Below are 21,964 nucleotides of genomic sequence, written 5' to 3' on the forward strand. Positions count from 1 at the left end.
ATAAGTCAAATGGTTTAAAGTAAGCCTGTAACATACCTAAGGAACACCTTCCTATATTATACATGCAAACTACTTCTCCATGTATAGGTCTCTTCATTTTAATTTCTATGTTATCCAGCTCTGGAATTCACTACGAGGGCTTATCATGGTCCAAAGAGAAGGGAAAATTAATGTAACCAGGACTGGTCAACACAATTTTATATATATATGTGTATGTATATATATATATATATATTTTTTTTTTAAAGATGGCACAATAGAAGGGAATGCAATTCTACAAGTGCAAGCCCTTAAGAAGCAGCATATAATGACAAACACCTTCTTTAGAAAGGTATCATTTCTTTCACTGATACCAGAAGGGAAATTATACGTTATGCCACCTTCAAGTAAGCTGAGGCAATAGAATGCAGAGGCATCACAATGAATCCCACTTAATACAAATAACTAGACAGACCAACACTCCTCTACAAATTAAGTTTTCTTTTTCTGATTGCCAGTTAAATACAGTTTTAATTTTATAGCTTAACAATGAAGGGTCATACACTGAAACCAACACATATACCTAGTATTTCAGTCTAAGTTTGTCCACATACACAGCTGAAATCAATTACAAGGTATGGCCTAAGATGCCAGGGGAACTTTTTTAAAAGTAGTTTTTACAGGTAAACAACTTCTTGCACACTGAAGTCATCATACATACAGGGCAAAGTCAGAGCTTTTATATTTGCGTTTATTCTTCATTTAACTTTTAAAACACTACTATAATTGAATATTAAAACAAAAACAATAGCAAGTAGTGAGCATATTATGATTATAGTCCTTCACTTATTCACTACTGCATATAAAATGCCTGCAGTGAGTGTTATTCACTGGCTCCATTAAGAGGTTTGACACTGAACACCACCTCTGGGATGATGTTCATCATCCTCATATGCTTCTCCATTATAATGGCGCCGTCTTTCCTGATTTGGATCAAAGTTCACCAGTTCTTAGCCTCTACAGTTCTGACTGTAGTTACGACCTTGGCTTCTCTAACTTCAGACAACTCTTTGGAAAAAAAAGAACAGAACATATCTTTCTGTGCCTCAGTTTCCCCACCCATGAATGATGTATTTATAATTATTAATCATTGATAGGAATGTGAATAAGTGTTAGACTTTTGGTGCTTAGAGCCAACATTTCACTCAAATTTTAAGATAGTTCATAATCATTAGCTTTTGAAAAGTGAATGGTAATTAGCCTTTTTTAAATTAGTTTGCAATTGAGATTTCATTATGATGGAGGGAGATATACAATTTGGCTGATCCATGCCATCTCTCTTTGAGATCCCTTTGAGAATAGTTGTAAAAATGTACCTGTGGAAAAAAAAAATTTCCTACATTTGACTAGAAAATATTAGCTGTAATATTTAGTGCCCAAACAATATAAGACCAGCAAGTAACTTAGTAAATTTTGAAAAAAATAATGCATTTTAAAAATTCAGTGAACCCTTTTTGGTGGGGATACAGGGGTTGAACCCAGAAGCACTTAACCACTGAGCCACATTCCCAGCCCTTTTTAGTTTTTTGTTTGTTGTTTTTTTTTTTTAGTTTTTTGTTTGATTTTTTTTTTTTTTTTTTTTTTTTGAGGCAGGGTCTCACAGAGTTGCTTAGGGCGTGGCTAACTTGCTAAGCCTGGCCTTGAATTTGTGATCTTCCAGTCTCAGCTTCCCGAGCTGTTGGGATTACAGGCGTATATATGTATCCACATACATATGATTGAACTAAGTGATCAAATAGAAACATGGTAGGGGGTCACTTTTGTTTAATGATGAAGCAGAAAATTGCTTTTTGGGATTTAGAATACCCATATGCAAGCATCAACTTACAATCACTTTTTTCTACTTTGTTTTATTAGTATCTAATGATTTTTTTTTTTTAGTTTTTTTCTTGTTACTTATATTTAGAAGATTGAGATGATTTGCCTACCAACTCCTGTTTATATAAGATTTTTAAAACAAACGAGTTTGTTTATGTGTTACCATAATTTGATGTATATAGTGTCCAAATACATTTAGGAATTTAATATTTATTAATACTAAAATTGTTTTGTCTGCCCTTGCTCTATAGTCCCATGTGTTATTGACAGGTCAAGATAAAATGTTGGTAGAATTTTAATATGTCAGTAGCATCTGAACCCTGTGGCAGTGACACAGGCAAACTGGCATTTCAAAGCCCTGGGACCATTCCAGCATGTGTTGCCTCTTGTCTTAAATGCATTCCCCGTGGAAGCATGGAGGAGGTGAGATCTATGGGTCACTTTTGAAATTGCCTTACTTAAATTTGATTTTCAAAAACAAGAGACTCAGGGAAAGTATTAAACCAAAATCTCTGATTTGACTTCTGTGTTTTCCATAGTTTTTTATTCTGTTTTATTGAAATGCTTTTATAAAGGAAAATAATACTGTGACAGTTTGTTTCTACAATTTTTTTTAGAGCTTTACAGTTTTACATAGTAGTTGGGTTCATCCCAACAAACTCATACATGCATGGAAATCAATTTCAGTTTATGATCCCTTCCTTTTCCCCTCCCCTTACAAATTTCTTGATATTTCTCCATCATGGTCTTTTATGTCACAATTTCTGAAGTTGAATTAAATTACAAATTTTTTTTTTACCAAAAAAAAAATTTTTTTTTTGGTTTGAAGTTTAAAATGTGAGCCCATATTGTGCAGCTTTGCTTGTTAAAATAAAAAGCAGAGCAAAAGCAGGTGCCACTGGCATGGAGTACTGCACTTTTTTTTTTGGTAACTGCAATTTTCTAAGGTGACTCCAGGGTCATCAGTCAGAGTGATATAAACTACAGGACCATATAACCTTAATTCAACCTACTCAACCTATGAAAGAATTCCTAGAAGCACTCTATCAACTGTAAAGAGGAACTGATAGTCTCTTAACATAAAACTGCTCAAATACAATGAAAGAAAAAACAAAGTGATGTAGTACAAGATTTTCTTCAAAGGACTAAAAGCAACTTGAGACAAGAGTATAAAGACTCAGTGACATGAACCAAATGAAACTGAGAAAACAAAAGGCTTATTAAGAGCAACAACAGGTGTTGGCGAGGATGTGGGGAGAAAGGTACTCTCATACATTGCTGGTGGGGCTGCAAATTAGTGCAGCCACTCTGGAAAGCAGTGTGGAGATTCCTTAGAAAACTTGGAATGGACCCTCCATTTGACCCAGCTATCCCACTCCTTGGCCTATACCCAAAGGACTTAAAATCAGCATACTACAGAGATACAGCCACATCAATGTTCATAGCTGCTCAATTCACAATAGCCAGACTGTGGAACCAACCTAGATGCTCTTCAATTGATGAGTGGATAAAGAAACTGTGGTATATATATATATATACAATGGAATATTACTCAGCCATAAAGAATGATAAAATTATGGCATTTGCAGGCAAATGGATGAAATTGGAGAATATCATGCTAAGTGAGATAAGCCAATCTCAAAAAGCCAAAGGACGAATGATATCGCTAATAAGTGGAGGATGACACATAATGGGGGGGAGGGAAGGGTTAGTGTTAGAGTTAGGGTTAGGGAGGGGGGCAAGTATGGAGGAAGGAAGTACTGTATAGAGGGTAAAGAGGGGTGGGAGGGGTGGGGGGAAGGGAAAAAATAACAGAATGAATCAAACAACATTACTCTATGTAAATTTATGATTACACAAATGGTATGCCTTTACACCATGTACAGAGAAACAACATGTATCCCATTTGTTTACAATAAAAAAATAAAAAAAATAAAATAAAAGGCTTATTAAATTAGAAATATTGATATGAAGAATCCAAGGGCACGTATATACACACAAACTTCACATTGAAAATGTTACCAGAAATCCATCATCAAAGTATCTAAGCTTAAATCAGTTTCTTGACCAGGACTTCCTATCCTGGGGATCATCTGTATCAACAGTCTTTTGGGGGAGAGAGGGTTATTTGAAATCACATGCTATGTTTTGGGGAATTTAAAATATTAGGACATTTCTGCCATATGCACAAAGGTTTTACCTTAGAGCTGTCTAAAGGTACCTATGAACTTTAAAACAAAAATTTCACTACTAAAAAGTCAAAGCAACTTCCTGAACTTACAGTATCATATATAGAACATTAAATTAATACTACATCAATACATTTAAAATGGCATTACAGGGCTAGGTTGTGGCCCAGTGGTAGTGCTTGCCTAGCATGTGTGAGGCACTGGGTTTAATTCTCAGCACCACATATAAATAAATGAATGTCTATCAACATCTAAAAACATATTTTTTAAAATGGCATTACATTCATTTTAATAGGTATTTCAGACAATAGCCCTGCAAGGTAAAACTTTCCAATTAAGAATATAAAAGGTCAATATTCTATTCAAATTAATATTATTTAAGGGAGGAGGGGAGGACAAGGGAAGTGATATTGATCAAATTATGTCACATGCATGCACAGTTTAGCCACAATGAAGCAAACTATTCTGTATAATTAATATATATCAATAAAAATTGAATAATAATGTGCAGAGAGGAGCATGCCTGTAATCCCAGCAAACTGGGAGGGAAAAGTAGGAGGAGCACAAATTCAAGTCCACCTTTGGGAACTCAGAGCCCCTGTCTCAAAAATAAAATAAAACAAGGGATTGGGATGTAGCTGAGAGGTATGCCCCTAGGTGGAATACCCAGTAAAGGGGGGAAAAAAAGGAATCTTTTTTTTTTTTGTACCAGGGATTGAACCCAGGAGCACTTTACCACTGAGCCACATCCCCAGCCCTTGTTTATATTTTATTTAGAGACAGGTTCTCACTGAGTTGCTTAGGGCCTTGCTAAGTTGCTGAGGCTGGCTTTGAACTTGAAATCCTCCTGCCTGAGCCTCCGGAGTCACTGGAGGAATTTTTATTCTTTAAAATTAGCCTGCTGAACTGTATGCCTCTTCCTCAGTTATCAACTGCTATGTTTTAAATTTACATGCAAAACTGACTTAGGCTTCAATATATAGCCAAGTAGGGCAGATGTAACCACAAGTTCCATTTACTTGTTGACCCAAATATTCTGACTCTCTCAGCTTTCCAAAAAGAAATGACGACTGCAATGGAGCATTAAGTGGAACTACAGAATGCAGGGAACAGTGAATCTAGATAACAATTTCCAGGGGAGGCAAATCATATTTACATTCATTTGAGAAACTGAGAGGACACCTATGCTAATTTAAATTTGTTTACTTAGACTTTACCTGTGCCTACCTCTCTTTTGCCCAGGCTATTTTGAGGACCAAAGAAAAGAAAATAGGAAGAAAAGAGTGAGCAGAGTATCCGAACAAAGATGAGGCATGACAACATCAGACCGCAAAAGCTATGCAGGTTCTCCAACTGGGGCTCAGGAATTCTCTGGATAATAAAGACCCAACTAGAAAAGCTAGGGGATAAAGCCAATTCTCAGGACTTTCATAATCATAGGTACCAGTAATCTACAGAATAGTCAAAGGCAAAACAAGGCTGATTCCCCTTCAAGTAGTGGTCCTTAATCACGTGCAGAGGCAGAGACAGATCCAGTGAAGAATCTGACAAAAGCAGCAACTTGGGAGGCTGAGGAAAGAGGATTGCAAATTCAAGACTAGCCTCAGAAAATCAGTAAGGTCCTCAGCAACTCAGTGAGACCCTGTCTCAAAATAAGGAAATAAAAAGGGCTGGGACATAGGTCAGTAGTAAAGTGTTCCTTGGGTTCAATCCCCAGTAGCCATCCCTGCCCCCCCAAAGAGAAGACGGACAAAAGCTACCCGATCACTCAGAAACTAAATAGCCAGGAACTCGCACGCTTACGATTCAGTGATTTCAGGAGACTTGAAAACCTCTTCGAATCTGATTCTAGACGCTGTTTTTTAAAGGTCTCATGTCCCCAGATGAGCCGACACATGAGAATACATTCTAATCCCTCCTTGCCATCAAAAATTAGAAAGATTCCCTCAGAGCCATTGACCTCAAGTAGATTGTAAGAAGACAGCAATGTGAGTAATCATATTGGCAAATTAGGGCAAAGCTAAAACTAAAATCAGGACCGGCTCTGGGTCCCCTTTGTGACATCTGATTAACAGACACTCTAACACTACATAAATCACAACCTTGTATCTGACCAGTGTTTCCTCAGTCATGAGTGAGGGGTTTGGAATAAACCAAGGTGCTGCATTTTTAAAGAAGAGAGCAATCTTCTTTAGTGAACACTCACTCAGCATTAACATGCTGCAGGCCTACAGGCGGACAGTGGGGAAACCGAAGAACAAGGCCACCCTCAAGGAGCTGGAGGGACAAGCAGGCATTTCTAACACAGCGTTTCACATTTGAAGGAGAAGGTGATTTTGCCTAAGGAGACTGTGGTCTAGTTTGGAACACATTTCCCAGATAGGTAAGGCAGGCATGGAGTACATTGCACATGTGTAGACTCCACAGTGAGAAAGCAGTTTCCCAGGTAATTCAAGGAGTTTGTGTAACCATGTAAAAAAACTGAGCTTAAGATTAGACAACAGGGGCTGGGGTTGTGGCTCAGTGGTAGAGCACTTGCCTCAAATGTGTGAGGCACTGGGTTCGATTCTCAGCACCACATATAAATAAATAAATAAAATAAAGATCCATCAACAAGTAAAAAAAAAAATTAAAGAATCTCTAGTTTAAAAAAAAAAAAGATTAGACAACAGGCAGGAAAATGTGTAACTAGTAGGCAAAGGAAGTTTCTTAGGCTAAGACAGCTTTGAATCACCTGCCAAACTGCCCCTCCATTCTACATACAGGTTGGATAACCTTCATCCGAAATGCTTTGCAAAAGCATTTCCAATTTTGGACTTCTTAAGATTATGGAATACATGCGTATATATAATGAGATGTGTTGGGATAGGCAAGTTCAAACATGAAATCCACTTGTTTCATACACATCTTATACACAGAGCCTGAAGGTAATTTCATACAATATTTTTAGGGCACCTGTGTTTTAAATGTGACACATCACATTAGGTCAAGTGTCAAATCTGCCACTTGTGATATGTCAGCACTCAATAAGTTTCAGATTTTGGATTTGCAGATGAGGAAAGTTCAACCTGTACTAGAACCGAGTGCACTTGTTATCTGACTTCTAAAAATTAACTGATTCAAATGGTAAAATCTACTCTCACTCAATATTTGAACTACAAACTTCTAATAAGTAATCAGTTAAGAGTTCCTTGGTTCATAACCCTGATTAATCAACCAAATTATGAGCCATCATTTAGAAATACACTCAACAACTTAGCTTTTAACCATTTCCTACAGCTGTGCTCCTCCTTGATAGGTTCACAAAACTCCATTTGTTTCTCTGTCCTCATGCCCCAGCCTGATTCAGACAGCAATGACCAGTAATTAAAGGCAAAAAAGCAATCATGAACACTGCCAAAAAAGCCAGAATTAACCTCAGGCTCTGTTAATGTTATTAGTTTATTAATAAGACCACATTAACTTTTCCAGAAATCTCACTTCTGCCAACTGCATGCTTTCCAGACCAATGCTTCTACCTATGTCCTCTTGGTACCACTGGTTCCTGCTTTCTCTCTGCAACGACCATTCCTTCAAACTCCACTTCTTCATTTAGGCTCATCCCCGCAGGCCCATAAATATATCAAGTGCCCTTTTCTCATAAGAAGTCATGTATTCAACAAATATTTATCAAGGGCTTACCAAGTGCCCATTTCTGTGGAAAGCACTGGCACTGCCTTCCTGAAGCTCTACGAGTGAACAAGATAAACTGGGACTAAGAAAGTCTGTTTTGCTCCAATTCAAGGATTCATTCATAAGAAAACTCTACTATCAAAAGTCATGTCCTAAAGCAATTGTTCATAAAAGGTAAAAACAGTAAGTGACCAGAGAGTTTCAGACTCAAAATATTAGATTCCTTTCTCCTGTAAGAAATTCTACAATAATATTATACAGGTTCTCTCATACCACCTAATCCAGCTTTTAGTTCCATCTGATGTTTGCTCAACAGCAAAGCCAGTCTTCTAGCCTAAGTAGCACTGCCAAGAAAGCATAACTCCTTATAAATATTACCATGAATATAAGCCACTGCTGTGAAAAGCAAGGCAGAAAGCCCACTTCAATGCTTTTTCTCTTGCTTAAAGTGGTGTTACTTTCAATAGCGGTTTGCTTAATGCAAATTATATTCCCGAAATAACTCACCACTATGTAAGAGGAAGTCATGGGACGCTACAGAAGGTTGTAAGGACTCATACCCAGCATGGGTGGGTAGGGAAGGCTCCCCAGAGAAGTGAGACTTGAGGGTGAGTAGGAGGTATTAGGCAAGAGGGTAAAGAAAAAGGGGGAAACTGTGACAAGGCAAAAGGGAACTACATTTATAAAGAGCCCTAAAGGGAGAATAGACACATTTCCAAGAACAGAATATAGTGGGAAAAGGAGGAAAATGACATGGGAAATGAAACCACAGAGGCAGGACATGTGGTCTTATAAGAAAGGACTGAATTTTACAGAGTGAGTAATGAGAAACCATGCAAGGGTTTAAGCAGAGACATGAAATAATCATGCTTTATCTCAGGTTTCTCTATCCACTCTTCCTCTTCAATCTGAACCTCTTAAAAGAAGTCTGTACTTCTCCCCACCTTCTCAACTCTGGGCATCTTTAATACAATGAAACTGCTCTCTTTAAATGAGCTATCTGTTGACCTCAGTAGGCCCTTGCAGCCTGGACCTTATTGGTGCCATATGCAGCATGCAGCCCTGAGGACTACCAACTCTTTACATTCTTCTACCACTTTTCTCCCCTCTTCACTGCCTGTTCCTCTCCAGGGTTTAATGTGAACATTTCTTACTTACTCTTACATATAGTTGTCTGTCGAGATTCCATCCCTTGGAACTAGAGACTATCATGCTAAGTGAAATAAACCAATCCCCAAAAAACAAAGACCAAATGTTCTCTCTGATATAAGGATGCTACACGCAATGAGAGGTGGTGGATAGAAATTCAGTGGATCAGACAAAGGGGAATGAAGGGAAGGCAGGAGGGCTGGGAATAGGAAAGACAGCAGAAGGAATCAGATCACCTCTTCCTGGGAACACTGGACTTTCAGGGGTCCACAGTCACAGTGCCCCGTGCTTAATACTAGCTTTACACACATCACTTTTCACCTGCTTTCCTATTCAGTGCCCCCCACTAGCTGGATTCTTAAGACCAGGGACAGTTTTGAGGCAGGTAATCTCAGTGCCTAACACTGGCATATAACAGGTATGTTATGAAACAACAAAAGAAAATATGGTCTTGCAATGAGGCCCTTTAGAAAAAAATGTCCCAGAATATGCATGTGTCAGGAGCAGAAACCTTGTCACTGGCATTCTCTGTGGAACCTTCAAGTCCTAGAATAAAAGCTGGCAGGCCACTGGTCAGTACCTATTTGTAGAATAGTTAAATGGATCTTCTAGAATCACAGGAAAACTCTCCTTGACTTGCCTTTCATTATTAACTTTAGGTAGTCTGTGACCCACTTTTATTATAACACTAGTCCACACGGCATGGTTCCCACTGACCAAATGAATGCTCTTGTTTTTCCATTAAGAAAAATTAATGATACAAGCATTGACAATCAGGTAAACTACAAGATTCCTAGGTATCAGTCCATGTAAGGGTTTTCTAAACTCCCTTGAAACTGGATGTGAAATTTTCAGATAGATAGAAGTACATCATTTTTCGGACCAAAGAGGTCACAACTTTCATTGAATCCTCAAAAAATAAAAATCAACTGCTTAGCCAAAATGTTAAGCTGAATTAAGTTGCAGCACTCAACCCAGCAAGGTGGCACAGGCCTATAATCCAAGACCTGGGAGACTGAGACAGGACCATCTCAGTTCAAGGCCAGTCTCAGTCAATTTAGACCTTCAGCAACTTGGCAAGACTCAGTCTCAAAAATAAAAATAAATAAATAAAAAGAATGGAATGTGGCTTAATAGAAAAGCACCCCTGGATCCAATTAACAGAACAACAACAAAAAGCTGTAGCATTCACCTTTTTCATCTTAAATCTGTATTTGGTTTTATCACTGGTACCTTGGAAACAGCTGTCTGCTAAGACAAATGTAACTGAGAAGATGCAGCTGGGAAACTCACATAAAAATTCCTACTAGAATTTGCATTAATGATTTTCTATAATCCGAAGAGTCTTTACCAGCATTTCTTCCTAAAAGTTAGTGCCTTATTCTAACATACTTTCAACAATGTGAATCCGGGTATTCAATATACTGCCTGCTAATGTGTTCAAGAAGAAACTTAACATTCCAAACATCACAACAATGGAAACTTTTTATTGTCATCTAATGAAATGGAATGGGAAAAAATTCCATTTCATTAGAAAATGAGGATCATTCATATTTACAGGCAGCCACCCCACCCCAGGGTGAGCCAAACATCAGAAGCAGCATATAACAATCATCCAACCAGTAGATTCAATCTTGAGAAAAATATGTTAATGGCTAAACCATAGAAAATAAGGAATTAAATCACTTCTAAAAAGATAAAGTTTTAAGTAGCATAATGGTTCATGGCCTGTAATCCCAACGACTGCAAGTTCAAGGCCAACACGGGCAACTTAACCAAAGCCCTATCTCAATTTAAAATAAAAAATAGCCCTAGGTTCAATACCCAGTAGCACAAAAAAAAAAAAAAAAAAGCTAGTCACAAGTGTTCATACTATGGGTTGCATCTGTAAGAGCTGAACAGGCAAGACTATTCTATGGTGAGAAACAAGAGAACAGTGGTGCCCTGGAGGGAGGGTTAATTTTATATGGCTGTGCTTGCATAAACATACTTAACAGTGAAACTTACTCAAATGTGTACATAAGATCTACATGGTTTACTGAATATGAAGTATGCTTCGGTAAAGAAAATTTAAAGCGGAAGATACTCTCACCATTTACCTAAAACCACCAAAGCCTTTCTTTCTGGGAAGGCTCGGTGGAAGACCAACACACTGAGAACACCAGGCCCTCTGAGGACAGACAGAGTGGCCGTCCCAAGGAGCTCTCGCAGCGTCACATCTCTGGGCGCTGCCTGCCAGAACCCACAACTCCCCAAGATCTGCGAGGTGGCCTGCTGCGACCCCACCCGCGCCCGGCCAAAACATCTACCCGCAGGTGTCCGCTAGCAAAGCCACACACGGGGATGTGCGCGCCACCGCGAGGATGCAGCCAGCGTCCCCGTGCGCACACGTGTTCCCCCAGTCCGCACGCTCCCGACCTGACCCCGTACCCCCTGATACCCCGCGTTTGTGCCGCTGCCCCGACTTCACGCGCATATACATAGATCCCCGGGTTCCCACGCGCGCACACACACACACAGGACCCCGGTCCCCACGCGAGCACATACACACAGGTCCCTCGGTCCCCACGCGCGCACATACACACAGGTCCCTCGGTCCCCACGCGCGCGCGCACACACACACACACACACACAGGACCCCGGGTCCCCACGCGAGCACATACACACAGGTCCCTCGGTCCCCACGCGCGCACATACACACAGGTCCCTCGGTCCCCACGCGCGCGCGCACACACACACACACACAGGACCCCGGGTCCCCACGCGCGCACATACACACAGGACCCCGAGTCTCCACGCGCCACATACACACAGGACCCCGGGTCCCCACGCGCCCACATACACACAGGTCCCTCGGTCCCCACGCGCGCACATGCACAGATCACGCCGGGCCCGCCGAGTCCACCGTACCACGCACAGGTCCCTCCGAGACCACAAGCATACACGCACAGGTTCCTCCACGTCCCCACGCGCGCGCACACGCATACATCACGCTCGGCCCCGGGTCCACACGCACACGCCAGGACTTCCGGAGCCCACACAGTGCCCCTCAGTTTGCACGCGCACACGCTGGGTCCCTGAGCCCACTGGCCCCGGCCCGCCGCGCCGTCCACGTCGCCGCCAGGCGCCGCTGTGGTGCCGTCTTCCAGGGCCACGTCCGCGCTTGCGCTAACAAGGAGGCCTCGCACTGCACGTCTTTCTCTCAAAAGGGGCCCGTCAGCGGTCGGCGCAAGCGCGCCCCTGACGCGGCCCGCGCGCCGCCACTTCCGCCCCGAGTGGGAGGCGGGGGAGGCGGGAGGGAGCCGGCGGGCGCGAGCCTGGGTCCCCGCGGAGGACGGCAGCTGCCGCGCGGGCCAGCGACTCACCAGGTAGAGCGGTTGCCAGCGACACTGAGCGTCCAGCTCCTCGAACTCCCGCTCGACGGTGGCGGACATGGCGGCGGGAGCGAGCTGGCGCGAGCGGAGCCTGCGCCGGCGGAGAGGCTCAGGCCCCGCACGATCCGGGGAGAGCGCTGGCGCTGCGGCGCATGCGCGCTCCGCGCCCCGCCCCGCCCCCTCGCCGGGGGCCTGGGGAAAGTACCTGGAGCGTCGGACGTCAGCGCGCCGACTGGGCGCCGGAGCGCCGCGCGAGTCGGACGTCGGCGGGGCGGGGCGGGGCGGGGCTCTCGGGGAGGCGTGGCCCAAGGGCGCCCAGGTGGAAGGGGGCGGGGCCAGGGGATCACCGGCCGCGGCGGCGGGAGGGCCGGCAGGAAGGAGAAGGTGGGGTTGCGCGAGGCCACTGGCGCGGCGCCGCCGAGAAGGTCCGCCGCGAAGCCCCGGCACGTCCCGCCTTCCTGCTGGCTGCTCCAGTTTTCGTTAGTCTTCATTCTTTAAAGGGCAGCATCTAATTTTCTTTCAGCCGCCAGCTGGGTCAGTGTAACTGGAGCAGATCTCACGTCTCCGGCGTCAGCTGCTCAGCTCCAGCCGGTTTCAGCGGGCTGAAAGGGCCTCTCCCGGAGCGGGCCGAGCACCCGCTACAAAGCCCGACGAAGCAGGTTGGGCCCACCTGCTTCTCCTTCCAGACGCGCCCGCTAGGACGTCACCAGCCTCAGGTTCCAGCCACGCGTTCAGGACACGCGGAGGTTGGGGAAGTGCCGGCTGCGCAGCTGGTGTTAAGCTCTAGGTTCACGACTCACTGGAGACATGGCTCGGTGGCTCGGTGCGCATCCAGCACGAGCAGACCCTGAGTGGCTCCCCAGTACCACGAAAAAAGGAAAAATTCAGTGCCTGAGTGGACTGACCACATTTCAGGCGCTCAGTAGTCCACTTGTGACCAGTGACTGATGGATCGCAGAGAGCTTAGGAAGCACATGGATATTATTGAAAAAAGTTCTTTGTGATAGAACCGAGATTAAAATCCTGGGGGCAGAAAAGTGTTTTTAATCACGTAAAATAATGAAAAAACGAGATGTTGGAAGATACAAGAAATTAAGCTGTCAACAGATTCTTTCTACTTATATATGTAAATGAGAACACATAAAAGCTCATCTTCAAAAATCATAATCTTTAATTGCCCTAGTTTCTGAAATTATATTGTTGAAACCAAGTATTTAGATTGAATGCGTGGTTTTTCTCATCTCATTACCCTGTGACTGTTGGTCTCAGTGGGATTGCTGGATCATAATGTCTGTGTGTTTGGTTTCATTATACATTGCTAAACAGTTTTCTGAAATTGGTCACTGGACAGTGATGCCCATACTTGTCATTTCTATTCAACAATGTATAACTATAGCAACAAGTGAGGAAAATTAAGAAATGGCATAATGATTGGAAAGGATAAAACAAAGCTGCTATTATTATAGCCAATATATTGAATGCATAGAAAATCCAAAGTAATCTACAGGTAATTCATTAATAAATGAATTTAGCAATAATCCTGAATCTACATAAAAATCATTGTAACATAACAGCACCGAATAGAAAATTTTAAACATTTTTAAATACAAATTATTTAGAAAAATATTTTGATGAAAGATTGTCAAGATCTCTAGAATGAAAACTACAAACTAGTAAGGGGAGAAACAATTGAACCAAGTAAATGAAAGGCTATATGATGTTAATGGCTTGAAAATTTTAGTATTGTAAAGTTGCCAGTATTTCTCAAAGTAACCTATAAATTAAATGCAACCTCAATAAAAATCCCAACAGAGTTTTAGGTGGAAATTAAAATGAATTAATATTTATATAAATATCCAAGGGGCCTAGAATAGCCAACATTACCTTGAAGAGGAAATAGGATTTTACCAAATCCTAAGACTTCATTCAAAGCTACAGTATTTAAAATAGTGTTATTAGCATGAGGACAGACAAGTAGAACCATGGAACAGAATAGGGTCCAAACACAAAGGGCCAAAAATAGCCAAGAACTGACATGGAGGACTTCCAAGTACCAAGATCTGTTAGGAAGACAGCCTGGCATGAAGGAAGGGGCAAGGAATAGGCTCACAGGTGGACATACACGTAGGATGTGTGTGCTTCACCAAGGTCGGCGCTGGTGAAAGGGGAATGATGGCGTCTTCCACAAGTGGTGCCGGATCCAGAAGAGCACATATTGCACATTTCCATCTACGTGAATTTCAAGAACAGGCAACAGAACTTGACTAACTGGGGCAGCACAGGTGACGTGGGGTGTTGACTGGGAGGGAGCACAAGCGACCCATCTGGGATCCTGAAGGTAGTCTATATCTTAACCTAGGTGTTCTGGTTTGGATGTGAGGTGTCCCCCAAAAAGCTCACCTGTGAGACAATGCAGGAAGATTCAGAGGAGAAATGATTGGGTTGTAAGAGTCTTAAGCCAATCAGTGAAATCCCTAGTGGGATTAATTGAAGTGATAGGGTGCAGCTGGAGGAGATTATAATTGGGGCGTGGCTTTAGGGTATATATTTTATATCTGGAGAGTGGAGACTACTCTCTCTGCTTCCTCATGATGCAAGCTGCTTCCCTCTGCCATACTCTTCCACCATGATGTTCTGCCTCACCTCGAGCCCTGAGGAATTGGAGCCAGCCTTCTGTGGATTAAGACCTCTGAAACTGAGCCCTCAAATAAACCTTTCCTCCTCTACAATTGTGTTGGTTGGGTCACTTAGTCACAGCAGCAAAATAGCTGACTAAAACACTAGGCGATGGGTGCATTGTGGTAGGTAATATGTGTGTCTGTCGTCATTGAGCTGCACATTTAAAATTTTTGAACTTTGTGAAGTTAGTGCTAACCTCAAAGTGGAATATATGGTGCTATTTCATTTAGAAATGGAAACTACACATAATATCACACATGGTATTTAATGAACTAACACCACCTAATTTTATGTGGTTAGTCTATGTAGCTTCCAAAGTGATATAATGCATTTAGATTCTCTGAAATTGCCAGCTACTACAAAGTGTAGATAAGAACATGGGATTAAGATAGGAATTCACTCATTCCATATTTTGGATCCATGAAGTATATCTGCTGCTTAAGTTTTACCAAATGTCAATAATGTACCTAACAAATGCTAACATTCAACTTTGTGTGCAGCCTCAAAAATGGCTCTGTAAAAGGCCAAATAAATTATAACTTAAAAAAACTACCTTGCCCAACTACACAGCATATATAGTGGGCTTCCAAATGAACTTTCCTGCCATCTGAGTGTGCTGGTCACCAACTTACTGAATTTAAGCTCCAAAGTCTTCCCTTTTTGCCTTCTCTATAGGAATGGATCTGGGCCCTCTAAATATCCTTTCCTTTGCCTGCTAGAATGATGTTAAACTTTTGTCAGTAGAAGGCTGGCAATGGAGAGACATTCTGCCCTCCAGATGTGTGGGAGACCACACTGTTGTCTCAAGCCACCAAGTTCATTATGATTTGTTATGGCAGTTAGCTGCATAAGACGTCCAGAAAGTTCCAACCAGGGTAGCACCCCAGCCTTCATCTGCAGTTCAGTGAGCCAAGGCTCCCAGGGACCTGAGTCAGACTCAGCTGCAGGGGTGACAGCTGCTCCTTGTACCCACTATTCCCACAGCCTTTAGGCCTCTACACTTTTTACTGGTAAATCCCCCATTACTCCAGCCTTCCGTAGTTACTTTTTTTTTTTTGCGGTAGCGGGGATCAAACTCAGGGCCTTGTGTTTGTGAGGCAAGCAATCTACCAGCTGAGCTATCTCCCCAGCCCATTAGTTATTTTTTTTAATTTTTTTAATACTTTTTTTAGTTGTAGGTGACACAATACCTTTATTATTCTTTTATGTGGTGCTGAGGATTGAACCTAGGACCTCATGCATGCTAGGCCAGCTCTCTACCACTGAGCCACAGCATCAGCCCTAGGTAATAATTTTTAATATTAAATTCTCTGTCCTTGTTGTATGGTTTCTGTCTTCTAATTATACCCAGACTGATACTCTGAAGAATATGAAAACTCAAAAATATTGCAACTTTCACTTCATGTATGAAGGAAGGTACATGTTTTTTCTTGGTATTTTGATATAAATGTTTACTGACAGAAATCATGCATGGAGTTCACCTCCCTTGTGGTAGATTCCTTCCACCTAATAACCCTCTCAGGCAGGGAAGAGGGACAAGCACAGGCCAAATGGTGCCGAGTGCCTTGGCTATGCATATGGAAGAATTCATCTCGACTGCTGCCTACGTAGACCATGCAGAGTACACAGTTCTCATGGGCTGGAGATCCAAACACAAAAAGTAAACTAATGAAGTTTCTAGAGAAGGACGTGAGAATATTTTTACAACCATTTTTTGTGCTAAGCATTGAATTCAGGGCCTAGCTCATAATAGGTAAGTGCTCTCTCACTGAGCCATACCACCAACCCAGTGCAAACTTTATTAATGGGAAACAAAAAGGACTAAACATGAAAGATATAAATTGGGTCACTTTAAAATTAATGATTTTTACCAGTGCCATGGCACCCACCTATAATCCCAGCAACTCCAGAGGCAGAGACAAGAGGATTGCTGAGTTAGAGGCCAGCCTCAGCAACATAGTGAGACCTTATCTCAAAACAAACAGTAGTTGGACACACAACTTAGTGGCAGGGCACCCTTGGGTTCAATCCCTAGTACTATAACTAAAAAGTCTCTGTTCAGCAAAAGATGCACTAAGGGGAATGGCAGCCTCACTGGAAAGATCTCAAAGCAAGGGCAAAGAAAAAAGGTCCGGTGGGTCCAGAGCATCTCCTGGAAAAATTGGAAGGCCTACCAAGTTCGCAAAGCAACCCAGGCAGAGCAGGCACTTTTGGCAAAGAAGCTGCCAGGAAAAGGCTCAGGTTTAGGTGACTCACATCATTCCTATGGGGTCTGGGTGGCAGCAGCCCACGTGTCCTGTCTCAGAAAACCAGAAATGAAACCCGTGCCTCTGAAGTGTCAGGCAAACATTCCAGGGCCTGTGAGCATGCGAAAGATCCGTGTGGGTAAGTGTACTGGTGTGGGGGACCACTGCAAGACGGCACCCAAGAACATTACAGTGGTGTCTGTCAAAGTCACCCATTCCCCCAATCTAAAAACAGTGCTTATCATGGACACTTATGTGACCTGAGGATTTCCAAATCTAAAGTGTGTTGCGAACTCATCCTGAAATACAGACAAGGAAAGGTCACGAAGAAGTCCTTCCCTTCAGCAGGCAGCACAGTAACTGAGGAGCAGCTGGGGAGGTGGCTGTCATTTGCCGGGAGACTCATTCACGAAATTCCTTTCAGGTGAAGCGTGTCCTGGAGATCTCATGGTTCTGGGCCCTTTCCACGTCCATTGTGGTCATGCTGGCAAGGATGAAGTGGGCTTCCTCAGGAAGGTGTGTCCAGCTGGCTTGGGTGAAGCGCCCACCAGCTCCCCCAGAGGCTGAGCGAGACCCAGTCTGTCTGAAAGCACAGTGCACTGGAAGCAGCATTTTTGTTTTCTGGAACTGTCAAGTATCTTTGGGGATTCTTACTGCCCTCTCTTCAGAAACCAGAAGGGAAGGGACAGGGACAAAACAGTGGATTCTGGTGGTAGCAGTCAACTGCCACCACACCACAGTTCCAAGAAGTCCCATTGTTTTCCACATTGGCTTCCACCTCCTCTTAAACCAGAACATGAGCTAGAGAAAGGTGTCCTGCTTTATCATTGTAGTTTTTTTTTTTTTTTTTTTTTTCTCTTGGTACTTAGAAGTGCTTAACCACTGAGCTATATACCCAGTACTTTTTATTTTTTATTCTAAGACACAGTCTCACTAAGTTGCTGAGGCCGGTCTTGAACTTGGGATTCTCCTGCCTTGGTCTCCTGAGTAGCTGGGAGGCACCTCCACTCCCAACCCTTGTTACATCTATCCTGGGGTTTAATGTAGGTGAGTAGATGACCCAACCATGTGCCCAAGGCCCAGGGACGTACCTGGAGGTTCCTAGGGCCTTGTTTGGAGAAGACCTGAAGACTATCAGGAAGAGTACCAGAACAAGGTCTCAGAATCCACAGACCGACCTTTCCTGGGGGCTCCGAGAGCTGTCAGACTCGCCCAGCTCTGAGCATATCCTAGACTGCAATTGGCTTAGTCCTGTTTTCTAGCTCAGAATTTGAGAACAGAAAGATCCCTTTGCCAGGAAGACATTTATAAACATAGAATTTTGCTTGGGATTTTAGGTGTTCATATGCCCTTCTCCTTGGGGACCCATGCACCTTATGTGAGGAAGTCCTATTAGAATTCTTTACCAGGCCTTGATTTTGCTAGTCACCTCTGCTTCCATGTCCTGTGGAATACCAAAGCTTACCAAGATAGTTTTCCTCCTTCAATCCAACTGGGTGCTTACTATTAAGAATATACAGCAGGTTCCTGTACCACCTAGAACTCTAGGAAGTGCCTGCAATCCCCCTACCCTGTAGGCTTCAAGGTGGAATTTCCTGTTTTTTCTGATGATCGACCCTTCTTCTACAGCCCAGCCCAAGCTGGGGACGTGGATCAGTGGAAGAGCACCTGCTTAGCGTGTGGGAGGCCTTGGGTTCAATTGCCAGTGTTATAGTTTGGACATGAGGTGCCCCCCAAAAGCTCCTGTGTTAATGCAAGAATGTCCAGAGATGAAATGATTGGATTGTGAGAGCTAGAATCTGATCAGTCCATTCAAATTTGAATGGATTGACTATAGGCAGTTGGTGCTTGGCTTGAGGAAGTGGGTCACTAGGAGCACGCTGGAGAGTTGTATCTTTTCCGAGGCCCCTCCCTTTGCTCTCTCTTCATCCTGAGGTGAGCAGCTTTCCTCTGCCATGCCCTTCCACCGTGATGTGGTATTCTACCCCATCTTGGGCCCAGAGCAGTGGACCGGGCCTACCATTGAAACCATGAGTCAAAATTAATTTTCCCTCCTCTGTTGTTCTTGTCAGGTATTTGTATTTCCATCACAGCAATGAATAGCAGAGTAACACACCCAGTACCCACACTCCCTGCACCCCTCCAAAAAAGGTCAGGAAGGAGTGAGCCATTTTCTTGATCCAGCATGGGTGGAATTGGCACTACTTTGCCTCAGAGGCCTTAGGCCAGCATTGCAGACTGCAGTTAGACTGTTTTTCTCACATAGTTTGAACTTCAGAAATATCGCTCTTTGTCATGCTTGTAATGATGTGGTAGACCAGAAATAAGGCTCCTGGAGATGTTAATCCCAAGGAAAACGGAAATGATAGTGTTTGTGTTTTTCAATCAGTGTCCATGCTTCAGGGGGCCGGCCCTCTGCCCTCTTCACTCAGCTGCCTTGACCGCCACTTGGGCAATGGTGAAGTCGTCCCAGGCCAGATCAGACTTGAAAATATGCTTAGCCGTTGTTATGCTTTAGAAGTGAGTGTCCCCCAAAAGCTCAGGGTGAGACCATGCTAGAAGGTTCAGAGGTGCAATGATTGGTTTATAAGGGGCTTCACCCAGTCAGTGAATTAATCCCCTGATAGTGCCTTTGGGTGTTTACTTTGTCATGGCAGAAAAAGTCTCAGTCTCTCTCTCTCTCTCTCTCTCTCTCTCTCTCTCCTCTCTCCCCCTCCCCCTCTCCCCCTCCCCTCTCCCCCTCCCCCTCTCCCCCTCCCCCTTCTGCCTCCCCGCTGGTGCCATGTTCCCAGATGTTTTCCTTCACCTCATCCTTCACCATGATGTTCAGCCTCATCTTGAGCCCCAAGTGATGGAACCCGCTGTCTATGGACTGAGACCTCTGAAACCATGAGCCCCCACATAAACCTTTCTCCCGTAATTGTTCTTGCCAGTTCTTTTGGTCACGGCAGCAAGAAAGCTGACTGAAACAACCGTTGCATCTTGCATCCTCGGGGCCTTTCACATCAGGCATGGTGCAGTTTCGGCATGTCGTGCTCTCAAACACGGCTGTGAAATTGAGTTAGAGGATAACAATGCCCGAAATGTGCCAGATTGTGAGGTAATTAATTAGGCTGCTTGGCTCCGCCAGGCCTAAATGTTATAGATGTTCTTCTTAAGATGTAAAGCATTGTGAAATCAGATTACTTTAAAATGACGTATCATGAAGTCATGGAAAAGCAGTTGTGGGTCTGGATGCCCAGAGTTTATCTCTCAGATCTGTCTGATAATAAATATGGGAACAGTATTTCCACTCTTGCCTATAAAATGGAGCTAACATCCTCTAGCTGTCTGCCTCACATGGTGGTGAAAAGAATTAAGCAAAATGTTATTTCTTAGCTTACAATTCTATATAAATAAAAGAAGTTCTCATTAAAAAAAAAGAAAGAAAGAAAGAAATGGCAAGCCAAAAAGTAGAAGTTTTGCAGTGGACAATCAGACCCCAAAACTATAAAGAACACCTATGAAGACAGCTCAGAGGAAGATGGACAAGCAATTCAATAGGAATGGCAGGAAGAGGAGGTACAAATGGGCCACGGACTGTGAGCCTCATCCTCATTAGTTGTAGGGAATGCAAATTAAAACCACCTCACCCAGCAGGAAGGTCCCACCTATGTTGGTAGGTTACAATAACAAATGCCTAAGATGGTCAACTTAGTCAAGGTTTATTTTGGCTCATAGTTTTGGAGGTTCTGATCCATGATTGGTTGATCCCTTGCTCTGTGTCTGTGGTAGGAGCATGTGTTAATCAAAACTGCTCACATGGTGGCTAAGAAGAGAAAGGCACCGGGTCCCAGGATCCCTGCAAGAACAAACCCACAATGGCCTGAGGACCTCCCAGCGGGCCCCCCCTGCTTTTTTTAAAATTTATTTTTATTGTAAACAAATGGGATGCATGTTGTTTCAGTTTGTACATGGAGTAACAGCATACCATTTGCATAATCATACATTTACATAGGGTAATGAGGTTTGATTCATTCCATTATTTTTTCCTCCCCCGCCAACCCTCCCACCCCTCTTTTCCCTCTATACAGTCCCTCCTTCCATTTTGCCCCCCTTCCATCCCCCATTAAGTGTCATCATCCACTTATCAGCAAGATCATTCTTCCTTCAGATTTTTGAGATTGGCTTATCTCACTTAGCATGAAATTCTCCAATTTCATCCATTTGCCTGCAAATGCCATAATTTTATTATTCTTTATAGCTGAGTAATATTCCATTGTACAGATATACCACAGTTTCTTTATCTATTCATCAACTGAAGGACATCTAGGTTGGTTCCACAGTCTGGCTATTGTGAATTGAGCAGCTATGAACATTGATGTGGCTGTATCTCTGTAGTGTGCTGATTTTAAGTCCTTTGGGTATAGGCCAAGGAGTGGGATAGCTGGGTCAAACGGTGGGTCCATTCCAAGTTTTCTAAGGAAACTCCACACTGCTTTCCAGAGTGGCTGCACTAATTTGCAGCCCCACCAGCAATGTATGAGTGTACCTTTTCCCCCACATCCTCTCCAACACCTATTGTTGCTTGTATTCTTGATAATCGCCATTCTAACTGGGATGAGATGGAATGTTAGTGTAGTTTTGATTTGCATTTCTCTTATTACTAAAGATGGTGAACATTTTTTCATATGTTTGTTGATTCCAGTGGGCCCCTTTTAACAGTTCCATCACCTACAGCGGCACAGGCTGGGGACCTTCCAGATCCAAACTATAGCATTACACCTGCTGGAGAGGTGCACTCTGGGAAAAGGTAAGG

General features: G+C 43.2%; 1 protein-coding gene across 4 annotated transcripts in view; it reads right to left on the reverse strand.

Moving 5' to 3' along the window:
• Positions 1 to 15,032, reverse strand: part of PTPN2 (protein tyrosine phosphatase non-receptor type 2) — an 87,577-nt gene extending 72,545 nt beyond the window's left edge. For 2 of the 4 annotated variants that reach the window (XM_079108894.1, XM_079108893.1), the window contains exon 1: positions 12,233 to 12,316. In XM_079108894.1, the coding sequence (XP_078965020.1) occupies positions 12,233 to 12,301 (69 nt within the window). In that variant the 5' untranslated portion in view covers positions 12,302 to 12,316. Of the gene's footprint in view, positions 1 to 12,232 lie in introns of all 4 variants that reach the window. The other 2 variants (XM_079108892.1, XM_079108891.1) reach the window with 2 other exon arrangements.
• Positions 15,033 to 21,964: the final 6,932 nt, after the last annotated feature.

This window comes from Sciurus vulgaris (genome assembly GCF_902686455.1).
Source record: "Sciurus vulgaris genome assembly, chromosome: 13".
Classification (NCBI taxonomy): Eukaryota; Metazoa; Chordata; class Mammalia; order Rodentia; family Sciuridae; genus Sciurus; species Sciurus vulgaris.